Source organism: Capricornis sumatraensis, chromosome 11, assembly GCF_032405125.1.
Source record: "Capricornis sumatraensis isolate serow.1 chromosome 11, serow.2, whole genome shotgun sequence".
Taxonomy (NCBI): domain Eukaryota; kingdom Metazoa; phylum Chordata; class Mammalia; order Artiodactyla; family Bovidae; genus Capricornis; species Capricornis sumatraensis.
This window is the reverse complement of record NC_091079.1, coordinates 49200437-49217232: the sequence shown is the minus strand read 5'-3', so window position 1 is coordinate 49217232 and position 16796 is coordinate 49200437. Positions and strand designations below refer to the sequence as shown.

General features: G+C 37.6%; 1 protein-coding gene across 1 annotated transcript in view; it reads right to left on the bottom strand.

Moving 5' to 3' along the window:
• Positions 1-16796, bottom strand: part of MTFR1 (mitochondrial fission regulator 1) — a 62333-nt gene that overhangs the window by 33218 nt on the left and 12319 nt on the right. The window contains exons 2-3 of the mRNA XM_068983684.1: positions 14501-14640; positions 7703-7801 (exon numbers count right to left, since the gene is read on the bottom strand). Coding sequence (XP_068839785.1) covers positions 7703-7801; positions 14501-14563 — 162 coding nt within the window. The 5' untranslated portion in view covers positions 14564-14640. The remainder of the gene's footprint in view (positions 1-7702; positions 7802-14500; positions 14641-16796) is intronic.

Sequence of the window (16796 nt, the reverse complement as noted above, 5' to 3'; positions counted from 1 at the left end):
ATGTGCATTCAGTAGCATAAGCATGAAATGACGAGGACAATTCACTCAGTGAAGTGCTGGTGTAGGTGAGGTTAGCATAGGCATGGGGTCTGAGGGCACGGAATTCTAGCAAGTATGATGTGGACGCCACTACTGACATGCATGGATGACTGATGGGAAGTTCGAAAAAGTAAAGGTCAACTTACTGAAGGTTCCAGCAAGGTCCTGTCCTATCACAGCTATTGTTAGTAGGGGGAAAAAACAAAACAACAACAGTGAAGGGATAGAAAATTTTTCTTTTTCAAAATCAAGGGGATTATAAAATTTAAAATTAGTGTTTATCAGTATCCAAAGTCTTTTCAGGAAGTATGAAAAGCATTTCATTCAGAGCAAGATTTAGTAGCACTGTATTTTTTACTGATCTTAAGAAATTCAAATCAACATTTGATACAATTTAAATTATCCAGGGTTCAATTATATTTCAAGAATTTTACCAAAGTAACTTTGGGTTATTTAAAACATTCTGATAATGTAAAACTATACTAAAGAAACTGATTAAATAAAATACATAAAAGAAAAATATAAAGTATTGAAATACTTAAAATATTAGAAGAACTCAGCATGTCCTCATGGGACTTCTCATAAAATTAACACACTGGTCCCAGGAACCAGGATTCTTGCTTCATGCCAAAAATGGTGTAACAGTAAATATACTCAGTCTATTTTACCACCAGTTGTCTATAGCTAAATACAAAACGTATTCTTCAAAGCAATACTGTAAAATATTGATAACAACATCTAGCTTTTTTATTTATAAATTTAATTATTTCTCTTTTTCTACCAATTCCTGTCATAGTTAAAATATTAAAAGCAGAATTTCTACATTTTAATATAGTGACACCAATAGGTCACAAGACATGCCTGTGTAAAGAACACCAAATACTCTAGCTGAAATGCAGGCACTAACACTGATGAGTGATGTGGTCACTTAAAAAAAAAAACTGAGCATTTATTAACACTTTCTATTCATGATACACCTAGAATGGGGGAGGGAAGAAGGTGAGGGAAAATAGGGAGAAGGAAAAAAAACCTGAGAGTCGAGAGGGAGAGAAATGTGTTTATCTCTCAAAATAACCCAGGAAGGTAAGTAACAGTATCCCAAATGGAGAAACAAGTCTCTAAGAAGTCAATTATTAAGAAAGAATAAAATATCATAAATGTCATTTACAGAGCTGGGCTTCAAATTACTATGCCAGGCTACCAAATTTATACAACATAACACTTGTAATCTTGATTCGGTTATCCTTAACGGCCATCTTATAGCAAAAATATTAATATCTAGAAATAGACATCGCACACAGTGTGACATTTCACGCTAGCATACCGCAGATTATCAGAAAGTAATGGGTAATGCCGACGGGCAGGTCCCTGCTAGTCACGGCCTGATAAAACGTGGTCCACTGGAGGAGGGAATGGCAAACCACTTCAGTATTCTTGCCTTGAGAACCCCATAAACAGTATGAAAAGGCAAAAAGATAGGACACTGAAAGATGAGCCCCCCAGGTCGGCAGGTGTCCAATATGCTACTGGGGAAGAACAGAGAAATAGCTCCAGAAAGAATGAAGAGGCTGAGCCAAAGCAGAATGATGCCTAGTTGTGGATGTGTCTCGTGGTAAAAGTAAAGTCCAATGCTGTAAAGAACAATATTGCATAGGAACCTGGACTGTTAGGTTCATGAATAGTACTTGGGTGCAATCTGAAAATGACAGAATGATCTTGGTTCATTTCCCAAGGCAAACTATTCAACATCACAATAATCCAAGTCTATGCCCCAACCAATAAAGATGAAGAAGTTGAAGTTGAATGATTCTATGAAGATCTACAAAGCTTCCTAGAACAAACATCAAAAAAAGATGTCCTTTTCATCACAGGAGACTGGAATGCAAAAGTAGGAAATCAAGAGATACCTGGAGTAACAGGAAAGCTTGGCCTTGAATACAAAATGAAGCAGGGCATAGGCTAACAAAGTTTTGCCAAGAGAATACAATGGTCATAACGAACACCCTCTTCCAACAACACAGGAAATGACGCTATACATGGACATCACCAGATAGTCAATACTGAAATCAGATTGATTATATTCCTTGTAGCTGAACGTGGAGAAGCACTATACAGTCAGCAAACACAAGACCTGGAGCTGACTGTGGGTCAGATCATCAGCTCTTTATTGCAAAATTCAAGCTCAAATTGAACAAAGTAGGGAAAACCACTGGCCATTCAGGCATGACCTAAACCAAATCCCTTATGATTACCCAGTGGCAGTGATGAATAAATTCAAGGGACTAGATCTGGTAAATCTAAATTTAGAAGACTCAGCAGTGACCACAGGACTGGAAAAGGTCAGTTTTTATTCCAATCTCAAAGAAAGGCAACATCAAAGAATGTTCAAACTACTGCACAATTGTGCTCATTTCACATGCTAGCAAAGTAATGCTCAAAATCCTCCAGGTCAGGCTTCAACAGTGTGTGAACCTAGAACTACCAGATGTATAAGCTGGATTTAGAAAAAGCACAGTAACCAGAGATCAAATTGCCAACATCCACTGGATCATTGAAAAAGCAAGAGAATTCAAAAAAAACATCTACTTCTGCTTCATTGACTACACTAAAGCCTTTGACTATGTGGATCACAACAAACTGTGGAAAATTCTTAAACAGATGAGAATACCACACCACCTTTCCTGCCTCCTGAGAAACCTGTATACAGGTCAAGAAGCAACAGTTAGAACCAGACATGGAACAACAGACTGGTTCCAAACTGGGAAAGGAAGATGGCAAGACTGCATATTGTCACACTGCTTATTTAACTTAAATGCAGAGTATATCATGCGAAATGCAGGGCTGGATGAAGACCAAGCTGGAATCGTGACTGCCGGGAGAAGTATCAACAACCTCAGATATGCAGATGGTACCACATTAACGGGGCTTCCCTTGTGGCTCAGCTAGTAAAGAATCCACCCGCAATGCGGGAGACCTGGGTTCAATCCCTGGGTTTGGAAGATCCCCTGGAGAAGGGAAAGGCTACCCACTCCAGTATTCTGGCCTAGAGAATTCCATGGACAGTCCATAGGGTCGCAAAGAGTCAGACACGACTGAGCGACTTTCACTTTCACCACTGTAACGGCAGAGAGCAAAGAGGAACTAAAGAGCCTTTGATGAAGGTGAAAGAGTGAAAAAGCTGGCTTAAAAGTCAACATTCAAAACAAAAAATTCATGGCATCTGATCCCATCACTTCATGGCAAATAGATGGGGGGAAAAAAGTGGAAATAGTGACAGATTTCATTTTCTTGGGCTCCAAAATTACTGCAGACACAAAATTAAAAAATGCTTGCTCCTTGGAAGAAAAGCTATGACAAACCTAGACAGTGTATTAAAAAGCAGAGACATCGCTTTGCTGACAAAGGTCTACATAGTCAAAGCTATGGTTTTTCCAGTAGTCATATACAGAAGTGAGAGTTGCGCTATAAAGTAGACTGAGCACCAAAGAATTGATGCTTGCAAACTGTGGTGCTGGAGAAGACTCTTGAGAGCAAGATCGAATCAGTCCATCCTAAAGGAAATCAACCCGGAATATTCACTGGAAGGATTGTTGCTGAAGCTGAAACTCCAATACTTTGGCCACCTGCTGGGAAGAGCTGACCCATTGGAAAAGACCCTGAGGCTGGGAAAGATTGAAGGCAGGAGGAGAAGAGGGTGACAGAGGTGAGATGGTTGGATGGCATCACCAACTCAATGGGCATGAGTTTGAGCAAACTCCGGGAGATAGTGAAGGACAGGGAAGCCTGGCGTGCTGCAGTCCATGGGGTCACAGAGTCGAACATGACTTAGTGACTGAACAACACCAGCAACAACAAACTGGGGAAAATGTTAAGATTACCAAGGATCCTTAGTATGAATCCAGGTACTTATCCTCAGAAGGCTCAGACATCAAAGACCATGATACACACTATGTCTCTCACCTCACCTGTTCCTGACAGAGGCGCCTGGTCTCCGTCCCTCACACAGTAACTTCAGTCTTGCCTCAGGACCTCTGCACTTCCTGTTCTCAGCCAACACCGCTCCCACCTTCATTCCTCTCCTCAGCTATCTGCAGGCCTGGCTCTTTCTAATCTTCAGTTATTCCTCCTGGACCACCTGTTAGTCTTCCCATGCTACACTAATTTTTCCTTCAGGGGACTCAGTGTAAGTGGTAATTGTACATTTATTAGCTTATTTCCTTGTTTAATATCTCTCCTCCGAACTGTATCCCAGTGAGGGTGAAGATCATGACTGTTTGGTTCATCACTGACCAACAATACCTAACATAATACATGGGTCTCATGTTTATTTGCTAAGTGCCATGTGGCAGGTGGTTGTTTTCCTTCCAGACTTAGTGACAGTGTGAGAACTGTAGTGAGAATCTTATCATTACTTGTTTAGTTACAGAACATTCCCTTCTCCACCAATTCCAACAATTACTCTTAGCCATCCCAGAAACCAGCCTGGGGCAGGGTTTCCACAGGAAAAAAACAAGGTAGTCCAGGTAAAATTACCCAGAGGTCTGTGGGTGGCAGAGCAGGGATTCAAACTCCTATAGCACAGGGCCAAGTCCCCACCCATCCCTTCATCTGACAGCATGCAAGATCACTTTTTGTTGCCTTAGGTTTTTTGATCCCTGGGTTGGGAAGATCCCCTGGAGAAGGAAATGGCAATCCACTCCAGGACTATTGCCTGGAAAATCCCATGGACAGAGGAGCCTGGTAGGCTACAGTCCACAGGGTTGCAAAGAGTCGGACACGACTAGCAATTTCACTTCACTTAGGTTTTTTAAGTGTAGTATTTATTACTCCCAATAAGCCACACTTAAATTCCATGCGTTAAACTCATAAAATTTTAAATTTATAAAAATGACCCTAAAGGTGCTTTAGTGACTACTTTCATATTTGCCAACAGATAGGCATGTTGCTGCTTTAAACTTTCTTCAGCAAAATATGAAAACACAACCTGTAAATGAAGTCCTCAACCCCAGCTGCAAAAGCTCCTAAAGAGGTTTTAAAAAACAAATGTATGAAAGAAAGTCAAATATATGAAACTCAGATTTAGTAAGCTTTGAATGACATCTATATTCTTTATAAGCCCTGTTAAGCGTTTTTGTGAGGAGGGGGTGGAGCCTTGAGGGTAGAGCCCAAGCATGCATGTTTTATTTTTTAATGTTCCTGGTGATTTAAATATGCACCTAGTATTGAGAACCACTGTAAATCAAAACCTCTGAACCCCATTCCAACAAACAATATAGCAAAAATATATTGAGTGCTTTTACATTCATTATCTCATTTTTATTCCCAGCACAATATTCCCTGCGACCATTAACTGGATTCAGGTGTAAATAAACATGTTGATCTATGTTCTGATCTGCAACCCTATAAATATACAGAAATCAAATCTGTAAAATCACAGAGTTCATTTAGTGAGCCAAATAAGTTTAATTTGCTATTCTGCTGTAAGGTGGCAATAACGATAAAATCCCACCACTGGCATACTTCTATTGTGCACTAATTATGTACCAGTTATGATACTCAGAGTTAGATATCCTAACCCTCACATCACAAAGTTACATTCCTGTCTTGCCCCTTGTCTATGTGAGAGTCTTACTTGTCCAGATAATGGATCAGCTGACAATGGTGAAGAGATGGTGTGGTCTAGAAGGAACATGCTGAGGCCTAAGAGCTCAGCGGTGAAAACTGTTTTGAGGGTGAGACACTTGAGGTGTTGCCTGAGTGTGTGGGTACAAGGGAAGGAATAGAAGTGAAAGCCAACAAGAGTAGAGGAAGTAAAGAAAATATGAAACTGTGTTTCCAAAGACACTGAAATCACCCAGGACAACAAAGAACTGGCTTTGACTACTCCTTCTGAATTGACCCATGAATGCTTCATTCTCATGTTTAATCTATTTCAACTTTTGTCTCCCAAATAGGGCCCCATAATGGGGTCTACTCTCTTTGGGTCTAACAGTGGCTTCCCAGTCTCCCAGTTGGAGACTTCCTATAGTTGTGTTGGAGTCCTAGACAGTCCAAACATATTCCATATCAATCAAACCCCCAATGAGCCAGAGAAATAGCAAAAATGATGGTCAATTTTATTACTCTAAACTGCATCCCTTGTAGTTTTCAAAGGTTCTCCATTTTTAAAATTTCTAATAGACTCAGTAAAAACAAAACAAAATACCAGAGGATACAGAGGAAAAATACCAGACAAATTATCTAACTAGCAGATAATATACTTTAAGATTGATTTTGAATCTGAAAAGAAACAGCATGCTACAAAACTGCCTAGAAGTATAAATCTCACTTTAAACAAATGTCTTGTTTCCTACTACTTTCTCAAGTAGGTCACCAGTATTTCTCATACCTTATTCCTCTCTCCTTATGTTAATCTCTTTTCAAATCTAGCTCCTGTACTAAACCTAAAATTTTTTTTCTGCTCAGACCCTTCTAAGTACTAATAACATTGAGAAAGAAGCTCCTTCCAAGAAATGAACTTGGCCCTAGTACCTCAGTCCACTGACTGTCAAGGCAGATTTAGGCTGCTACCAGAAAATGCTAGATTATCTTCACTGCTTTCATTCACATCTAGCTAGGTGAACACAAATGCTGAAGCAAGTTCTCCTGCAACTAGGTTAAGCAGATTGATAAACAGAATTTAAATGGAACAGTGCGATCAGAAGAAAGTAAGTCTTGGTTAACACAATAGTTATTTGAAGGAAATTGGCAAATAAACCAATCAGCAATTGGTATCTAACTGAACTAAATTCTCAGATATTGTGCTTGACAGAATTACTACCATAGGTTTCTCTATTTTAATTTTTTAAACTTTGATAAAATTTATCATTTTGTATCATTTGATAAAAATTACTTCTGGAAAGTTCCAATTTGTCAATGTCTAGATTGATGCACAAGGGTTTTGCCAGTCAATCTGCTAGTGGGCACAACAATGACCAACCTTGTTAGTCAATCTGAACAAATGCTAATTTCTACGACTTACTGAGGAACAGACTGTTAACTGTCTCTACAAGAAGTAATTTTTAAGTAAGACATAATATCTAGTAAGCTCACCAGATAGTAAGAGCACTTCTGAATTATGAATTAAATATATATCTTCCACATTTCACATGTTAATCTATTATTTAAAATTGGCATAAATATCTGCTGAACTTTATATTATACTTAAATGTTGAACTGAAAGGTTTTGTCTTATTACTGTTGTAGAGAATTACTGAAAAACAAGAACAAAGCTACTTGATACATGTCTAACACTAAAACAACAGTAAGGAACAAAAGCCCAGATCAAAACAATACGACCTTTATATCCAAGCAAAGAGGTGAGTGGTTCCTGACTTGGTGCTAGAAGACAATTTTCAAGGTCACCTGGGAATTAACTGCTTGGCTTACTATATGCTTCTAAGTCTTCAACTATGTATTCTTAAGGATAAATGTCTTAAAGAGCTTAAATAATCACAGAGGAACTAAAATTAGAAAGACTTTACTGTGGTTTTTATCCTCTTATTTTATTGATAGTGGCATCAATGGAAGGAGAGGTTCAAAAAGTACTTTTAAAGCTGCCTTGCCTATTTACATCACCAATGAACATATTAATATAAAATCTGAAGTATATAAAATACAGTACCTGAAACTGAACTCTTGGACACTGGATCAGAGATAAATTGGTACCAATTTTCCTTACAATACTCCGAGATGACCCATATGGCTTCCCAGACCAAAGAACCTGAGGAAGTAGGAAAGACCAAAAGTTCAATGACAAGACTTACAGAACTGTTCCTACAAAAGCATCGGACAATTAATTGCATGACAAGCTGACACATTAATTATGGAATCAGAATGCTCTATGTTACAGGAAATGAGCTAATATTTTTCAGTTAAAAATGTAATAATATATACAGTAGGCTGTTATTAATGTAGTAAAGCTTAATGTAAGGCATCATATAAAAATGTAAAGAACAATTAGTGGGAGTTGCTTAGAGGTTCAACCCCTAGTCAGGGATCTGATTCCACAAGCTGGCGTGCCCCCACCCCAAAAAAAGAACTACGAGTAATTGTAAGATAATATTATATTTGGAATAAAAACTCTCATCTATTTTCATTAGGCTTCCATACTATTCTGCAAAGGAAGCTATTTTATCTCCTCTGCTTTATTTTTAGAATTCTATATATGTAAAAGTCTCTGGAAACTACAAGCTGCTTTTGTTACAATAGGCTTTCAAAACAAATGCAAATCAGCACAAAGTTCAGAATCTGAATTTGTACCATGCATAATGCTTCATTTTGTTTGCTTATACAAGAAGGCCTGGCCAAGGGTGAGTCGGGGCCAAAATCCAGTTGTACTACATTTTCTCATGAGGCCCTGTCTAGGGGGAAAGGTACCTTTTCCTAATTTATACAAAGGTACTAAATAGGCTAGTGATAACCCTAATGAGCAGAACTTTTCAGATGAAATCATAATACAGAGGACATTATGCTATGCTTAAAGCAAAAACAAACACAAACCTCCAAAGCAAAAAGCAAACGAAAAATGCATGTTAAATGTTAAATCATTACGACATGTACCTTGAAACTTCGCCCCAAGTAAATGCTCTTTCCTTAAAACAGAAAAACTATCCATCTGTTTTCAGTGCTATACCTGAAAGCCTGGACAGAAGAGGTAAAGAGAGGTAGTATGCTATTAAAAAGCAATTTTAAAAGACAAGAGGGAGAACGATGTGACTATTAACTTAATTCATTCAACTTAAATATTCAATTATATCCTAACATAAATAATGTATTCTGAGCCATGGACACTGACCCCTTTTTAAAGTCACTCCATGCCCATTCTAATCTGAAGAATGGAATTACAGTTTGACCAAGCAGTGTTCGTGTAAAGAGCCATGGCTTCCACACAAAATCCTAACCAGACCTCTAGACCATTCTAAAAGCATGCATAACTTGTAAAACGAACAGAGAAGCAGTCTGATCTCTTATATTTTAGCAATCAAATCCAATTTAAGGTTAACAGTATGAGAATGTGAGCATCATGGGGTATATATACCTCTGGCATCTGCCCCAGCTCATGTAATTGTCATCATCAATATGTTCAAAGTTTCAGAAAAATAAAAAGGACCCTGTGTGCAGCACAGGGAATTATATTCAACATCTTGCAATAACCTATAATGAAAAAGAACCTGAAAAAGAACAGATATTTTCCTATATATGTTTAACTGAATCACCCTGCTGTACATGTGAAGCTCACACAACACTGCAGATTAACTATACCTCATTGTTTTTTTTAATGCATTAAAAACAATGTTCAACATTTCACTGATGATTTTACCTGGGAGAGTTCCAGAAAGTACTAATAGCCTAACATTTCAACCAACAAAAATTATATTAACTCCTGCTTTAGAGACACAAATATTTTTTAAGAAATAGAAAAGGATGATACAGATTGGAAAATTGGTCAGTGGAAAGACATCAATACTGAAATAAGAACATTAGACAAAGGATACAAGAGAGGAAGCTACATGAAGCTTAAAAGAGAATTACATGGAGTTGAGGAAAGGAAATTATCCACACCAGTGATCATACAGAGGATCATCGCATGAACAGTATTAATAACACACGAGAACTAAGAGCAGGAAAATCACCTGACCAGAGGAAAAAGGGAAGAATCACAGACTGACAAACTCAACCTAAGAGGCCAAGAAAAAATAAGGACAAGTGATTCTAAAATGGACAGTATTCAAGCAAACTCTTTACCTTATACATGTTAATAGACAGGGATCTTAAAAGAAAAAAAAAATCCATAGGGCAATAGTAACTACACCAGTCAACCATTTCTGGTGTCTGTTTAGCCACAAGTGAAAACTCTTCTATGATGTACAAGTAGAACACTATTAATGCGTCACAATGTGGGAGTTACACAGCCTAATGTGAAACCTTTCGTCCCTCCAGTAAGCAAAGATCTTAACTGCAGATGGAGAGGACAAAAAAGCTTACAAAGAAAAGTTCAGAAAGGACTTGCCAAGGTCAGGAACTAAGATTTCTGCCAGCTTGTAGCTTTCCTTGCTATGCATGCTTCAGGACTAAGTTTCAACTACTATCTTCCCATCTGCTTAATATCAGAAGGAAAGACTCGGCAGGTGCCTTCCACAAAAGAAGGTGGCCAGAGACAGTTTTTACTTGCAAGGAATAAGTAGACCATTTAGGATTTTTGTACAAAGTTAAGGAACGTAAAAGAACAGATTGCTTTACATGATTATTTTTTGAAGTATACATAGTGGGCTAACATAATGTGGTTCTTCTGTTACTTGTGAACTGCATAGCATTTAGCACCAAAAGATATGAAGCAAGGGTCTAAATGAGCTAGTGACTGGGATATTCAGAAAGAGGAGCCGTAAACTTCACTGGATTGAAGAAAAAGTTAGAGGAAGGAGCAGCTAACTTCCAGGAACTCTAAAACTAGGTCTGACTCTGTTTTTTTCTATTCAGTCCTCATGGAGGGGGCGAAGTCATAAATGGCTGTGAAGAAATAATGAACAGATGGTATGGAAAGTCACCATCTGCGCACGATGGGAGGCTGCACGGCCCAAGCGCATCTCCTGTCCTAACTGGTGGCTGAACTGGCTTGTCAGGATACTTGTTTGGAGAAGGAAAGGCTTCTTCTAAAGATAAACTGTCATTAATATTTTCAGATGTTAGAGAGAGGTCAGGGAGAAAACTGTCATTACTAGACAATTCCATTTCATTAAGAAACAAGAATTCAATTCCATGAAGGAATAATTAAATGAATGTAATTATTAAATTAAAAAACCTGTTTTGCTTTATTCCTAAGAATTACTGATAAATAATGTAATAATGAATCGGGAGTGGGGGTGTTTGCACATCTGAGTCTAGTAATGACAGTCCATAACATTTAGCAACAGAGTCTGAAAGTGATGACAGCAAGGCAGGAGGATGACAACAGGAAAGCTATTTGTTGTTTTTTCACAATGTGCCATGCCATTGTCACAGTGCTGAAGTGTGAGGCTGGAATCCGAAGCTGTCATCTGTCTCACTGTGACGACTGCTCTCAAGCTTTATATGTTAATTCGTTTGTTATAGACCAGTTTAATCTGTATTTCTATTTAAGAGTCACCACTTAGCAAGAGAAAGTATAAACTTAATTCTAAATAAATTTTTTTCTTCTCTAGAAAAACTATGTAATACTAACCCAAAGTTCTTATTCTGAGGTCACATATCCCTGAAATTATATGCAAAATTGTGTGTATACACAACATTTTTCTGGGAAGAAGGGCCATACTATTAATCAAATTTTTAGGGAGTCTAGGACCCAACATGGTATAAATTCTTAATTCCAAGGGAACCAGAGTGTATGTTGGGGAGAAAGGAGTAAAGATATGAAGATGAAATTCAGTAACAATTTTGAACTCCCCAACTGAAGATAACCGTTGCCTCAGTTCTCTTCCTCCTTATCTAAACTCCTAGCCACATTCACATGCTTCCTCCAAAGCATGAGAGGAAAACAAGGGTACAATTCTCAAGTATTACTGGAAATATATTACTAATTCAAATTAGATATTTGCTATAACTTTTCAACGTAAAATACTGAGATTAACCAGAATCACATTAGATTCATAGCTTGCTTTCTCTAGTTTAAAAACATTTTTACTGAAGGGCAAAAATATAGTAGTAACACACTGAGGAGAAAGTTTGGACAAATGTGAGTACAGCAGACCCCTGAACAACACTGAGGTTGGGGGCACCAAGCACTGCCCCACTTTCCCGACAAAATCCACAAGTAACTTTACAGTTGCCCCCATATCCGCAGTTTCACATCCCCGGATTCAACCAACCATGGATCCTGGAGTACTGTAGTATTTACTACTGAAAAACATCTGCATATCACTGGATGTGAGCAGTTCAAATACACACTGTTCAAGGGTCAGCTGTATATAGTTTTAAAGTCAAACAAATGTTGAGGCCAAATGGAAGGCAATGAAGAGAAAACGGAGGCCTCAGCAGCATGTAGGACTGGCTTTAAAAGCCAAGATTAAAATAAATAAAAAAATAAAAGTAGGCACTACCACTTATTGTCTGTATAAAGCTGGCAAGTCATTGATCCCTTTCTATTTCCCTTTCCTCATCTATAAAATGGGGACCTCATGCCTATGAGCATTAAATGAGTTAAAAGATTTAAGTATGTATTATTTAATAAATACTGTCATCTTCCCCTATTATAAAAGGTAGCAAAGTACACTAAAAAAAGAGGTTTTGGGAATCAGAATTGGATTCATATTATAGCTCAGCCACTTGTTAGTCAGGTAACTTTAGACAACTCAGGTAAACACTCTTGAACTTCAGGTTCCTCATCTGTTTAAATAACAAATCATTGTCCTAGTGAACACAGATAATATGCCTAAAAGAACTGGGTATACTAAGCCAATGAATGATAGTTATTATGATGGCGCTGATTGTGTGATAAAATACAAATAGGTTATCATCACCAAAAACAAAATCCTGATCTCAGACTTGCACTTTTTTTTAGGCAGACAAAAATATGTAAAGGATGAAAGCAGTTTTTCTTCTTGAATACATTCAAACACAGTACTGAGTTCATTTGTATATCAAAACAGTGAGAAATACGTACTTTATCATTGAAAAATGGAACTAAAAAGTAGTTTTTTTGTTGTTGTTGTTGTTTTTTTAATTTTCAGATTACTCCTAGGTAGCAGGCTGAGAGATCCAGGAAACAAAGATAGAAAATAACTCCAAAGGGTCATACTGCTTCATGTTAGGAGAAAATTTATTTTTATATAGACTCAGTTAACTGGTTAAAGGTGATGATCATATGTTACATAAAAAAAAAAAATGGTATTTCCATCTGCCATTAGTAAAAAGGGCTGTCAGTTTTTATCATAATATTGGGAGCAAATGAATGCTCTCTTACCTGGTCCATTCTTTGATGAAACGCACCCGCTTTAGAGTTCAAAATGAATAAAGCTAAATAAGCAAATTAAACTAGGTAAAGTGTGTTATCTGTTCCTGAAACAAAATTCTGCACTTTGGCCTCAATCAGCCCTGGTCACATCTCCTGATTTCGGGCGGGGGCAGGAGGATGACAGAGCAAAATGGTAGGAAGTTCCCCATCACTGACTATACCTACGCTACATACAAGCCACTGATAGGCACTGTACAAACCCTGCCATTTAATCCACAGGCTCACTGTGCAGCAGCAGTTCTTCCCATCTGTATTCTGCAGATGAAGAAAGTAACTGGCAACGATAAATTTCAGACCGAGGTGTGTGTGCATCCAAGACCTATATATCATCTTTCGACTAAACTACACTTCTTACTAAAACTGCAAATGAAAAGGAATGACAAACTGTAAAGCTTCACTTTGGGGGACTCATTAGCAACAAAAGCTTCCTGACTTTCTGAATGGAATAGAAATTCTCTTGCTGTCAGTACTGAATTCATTTGCCCCAGGTAGCCAAATAGTGCTAAGCGGCAGACAAGAAAGGTGGTATAGCCGCACTATGTGAAGCTGGAAACGTGAGAAGATGCAACTGAAAGATGACAGTATTCACTTTACAAACCATTTTCCCATTGCTTATCCTCAAGATGATAATCTCAAAATTATGCAACTATAAAAAAGGGTAATTTTATTTGGTTCTTAGCTTTTTATCTCCAAAGAAAATAGATGTTAACTTTGGGAGCTTGGGGGAAATAAAAGTTCAACCTTCTAACATGAAGAGACACAAAATAAAACCAAAACATAAAAGCAGTGCAATTAAAAGTATACTCAAATTATGTAACTTGCCTATATCTTTTAAGAAAACAGCTTAATTCCATGTCACCAATAACACCAAATTTGAAAATAATACATGTCCCACAAAATATGCTTGGTACAACTATTGTTCTAATAACTTTACACTGGGTCTGAAAAAAAATTCTGTGTCAGTAGAATATATTTTTTAAATGTTAAGATTAGAGCATCTTTGGCATAGAATAACCATATTACACTAATTTTTTCTTTGTATCTGGTAGTTGTATTTTAGCAGACATGACTTTTATTGTAAACAGTTGTGTGATAAACCACATTATAAAAGCATTCAATATTTCAATATTAACAGTTCTACAACACTGAGTTGTCAAGCATTAGTCAAACATATTTTATTCAGTGGGTTATATATATATGTTTAAGCCTTTTCCTCACTAATAACAAATTTCATTGCTTTTAACAGTCACATGAATATTGGATTGGGTAAATTTTCAATGTAACCCATCCCTTAGGATGCTGGATAAAGATTCACGTCCATGATTTAAATAGCAAGCAAATTAAACAGTACATATGTTGGCCATACATAGATTCACTTTTCCCAGAAAAAAATTATCAACGTCTGGATTTTAAAAATGAATTTTGAGCACTCACCGATTGCATGCTTCCAACCTGTTGAAAAATCATCCTAATTAGGCATTTAATCCAGCCAAGCATTTAGATGGCAAAGTCTCTCCAAATTTGCATTTCAAGTACTTCAGGCATACATAGCAGCACATGGTCCATAAAGCACACTGAAATTTGAAAATGCAAATACTAAAGTGAAATTATTATTATTTAGAATCTTTACTGTCTACAACACGTTTCACAAAGTCAGTCTAGTCTACAACATCTTAAACCTTTGTGGTGTGTGTGTAAATTAGAAAAATTTTTTGCTTGAGATCAGCTTTATATAAACTAGTATTACAATTGTTTTTCTAACTATTTTTAAACTTTTCCAGTCAGGGTTCTATGTTGAAAGTGATGAAAACCTACTGTGGCTGACTTAAGCAGAAAATATATTTATGGAAAGACACCCAGTAGATAACAATCTTAGAAGAAACTTAGAGGCTACACAACCAGGAAAGACATCCAAAATTACAGCAAAACTGTCTTGGGAGACACGTCTGCAGTTGCTACTGTGACTACTGATGGAACAGAATCTAGTAGGTCCCACTTCTCTGTCTCACTGACTCCTGAGTTGCTGTCCTACTAGTGGCATTTGTTTGGTCAAATCTACCTGGCTACAGGGTTTCCCACGTGGTGCAGTGGTAAAGAATCTGCCTGGCAGGAGAGGTGGATTCGATCCCTGGGTCAGGAAGATCCCCTGGAGTTGGAAATGGCAACCCACTCTAGTATTCTTTCTTGCCTGGGAAATTCCATGGACAGAGGAGCCTGGCAGGCTACAATCCATGAGGTCAGAGTCAGACATGACTGAGAGCCTGAGCACGCACCTGGCTATAGTGAGAAGCAGATTCTACCTTCCACCAAAATAATAAAGGAATTTCATAAAGATAAGGCAGGACTTCAGATGCCAGAATGTCAAAAAAAAAAGACAAAGTTCTTCCACACTCACTGGCACTATGACCCTGCCACTCATCCTCCTTTCCCCATCAATATACTGTATATCTGACACAATTATGAACTCACATGGCATAAACCAGCTAACTGGAAGAGCTGGTCTCCAAAGTGACAAGGACTGTACACCAGACTATAAAGCAATGTGCTGCTTTCTTCTCAAGGAAGCCTTTAAAAAAACTGTACTTTGTGATATATTTGATTCACATTCTGATAGAAGTTTATCCTCTCATGGACCAGAAATAAAGTTTGTGGCCCACACTTTGAGAAGAACTTGATGGATGAACAATTACAAAGAATGGAGAGGGGTGGGGTAGAATAAAGATGCCATAAAGATGCCAGACGCTGGGTGAAACATGAACTAGAAAGAGACCAGCTCTAATGACAGATCAAAGTATGTAATGAAAGAGAAAGCACTAACAGGAACATATAATTTTCTGGTAACTAAGAAACGGTCACAACTATAACAGTGGTGAGGTATTAATATATTTTAATATTACCAGCATCTATAATTGCTTATAAGAATGGATACTCTGAGAGGTAATGGGAATGAACAGTAGAGAGGGCCAAAATAAGCTGAAGATGGCTGGCAAAAAAAAAAAAAAAACAACTGATCAGAGTTTTATGTAGGATTTGAAAACCTATCACCGTTTTCTGTTTTTTGGGGGGGTTTTTTGGCCATGCCTCGAGACTTGTGGGATCTTAGTTCCCTAATCAGGCACTGAACTTGAGTCCTCAGCAGTAAAGTGCCAAGTCCTAACCACTGGATGCCCAGGGAATTCCCCTTACCGCTTTTTTAGAAACTGAGCTATAACTTACACAGAAAAGTGCAAAAATTTTCAGTGTGTCCAGGTACAAACCTGTAGAACCTCCATCCAAACCAAAATATAAAACACTTAAAAGAATGCCAAGAGCTCCTGTGAGCCTCCACCCAGTCAATATCCATGCTTCACCCATCTAAACAGTGCTCTAACTTTTGCAGTCTATCACAGTGGCAGGCTGTACGTACTCTTTTGGGTCTGACTTCTTTCACTCAACATTGCCTGCGAGATTTATTCCCATGATTCGGGAATCACAGTTCTTTTTCACTGATGTGCAATATTTTGCTATGATACTCTACCACAATTTACTTACCCAATTTACTAGGGGTTTTTGTTTCTTGTTTTATTTTGTTGAAGTATATAGTTAACTTACAATGTTATGTTACATGATTTACTGTTCGTGAACATTTGGGTTGTTTCTATTTTTAGCTGTTACAAATAAAGTTGCTGAAACAATTCATGCACATAACATAGCAAGGTACACATAAGAACTAATTTCTCTTGAGTTTATA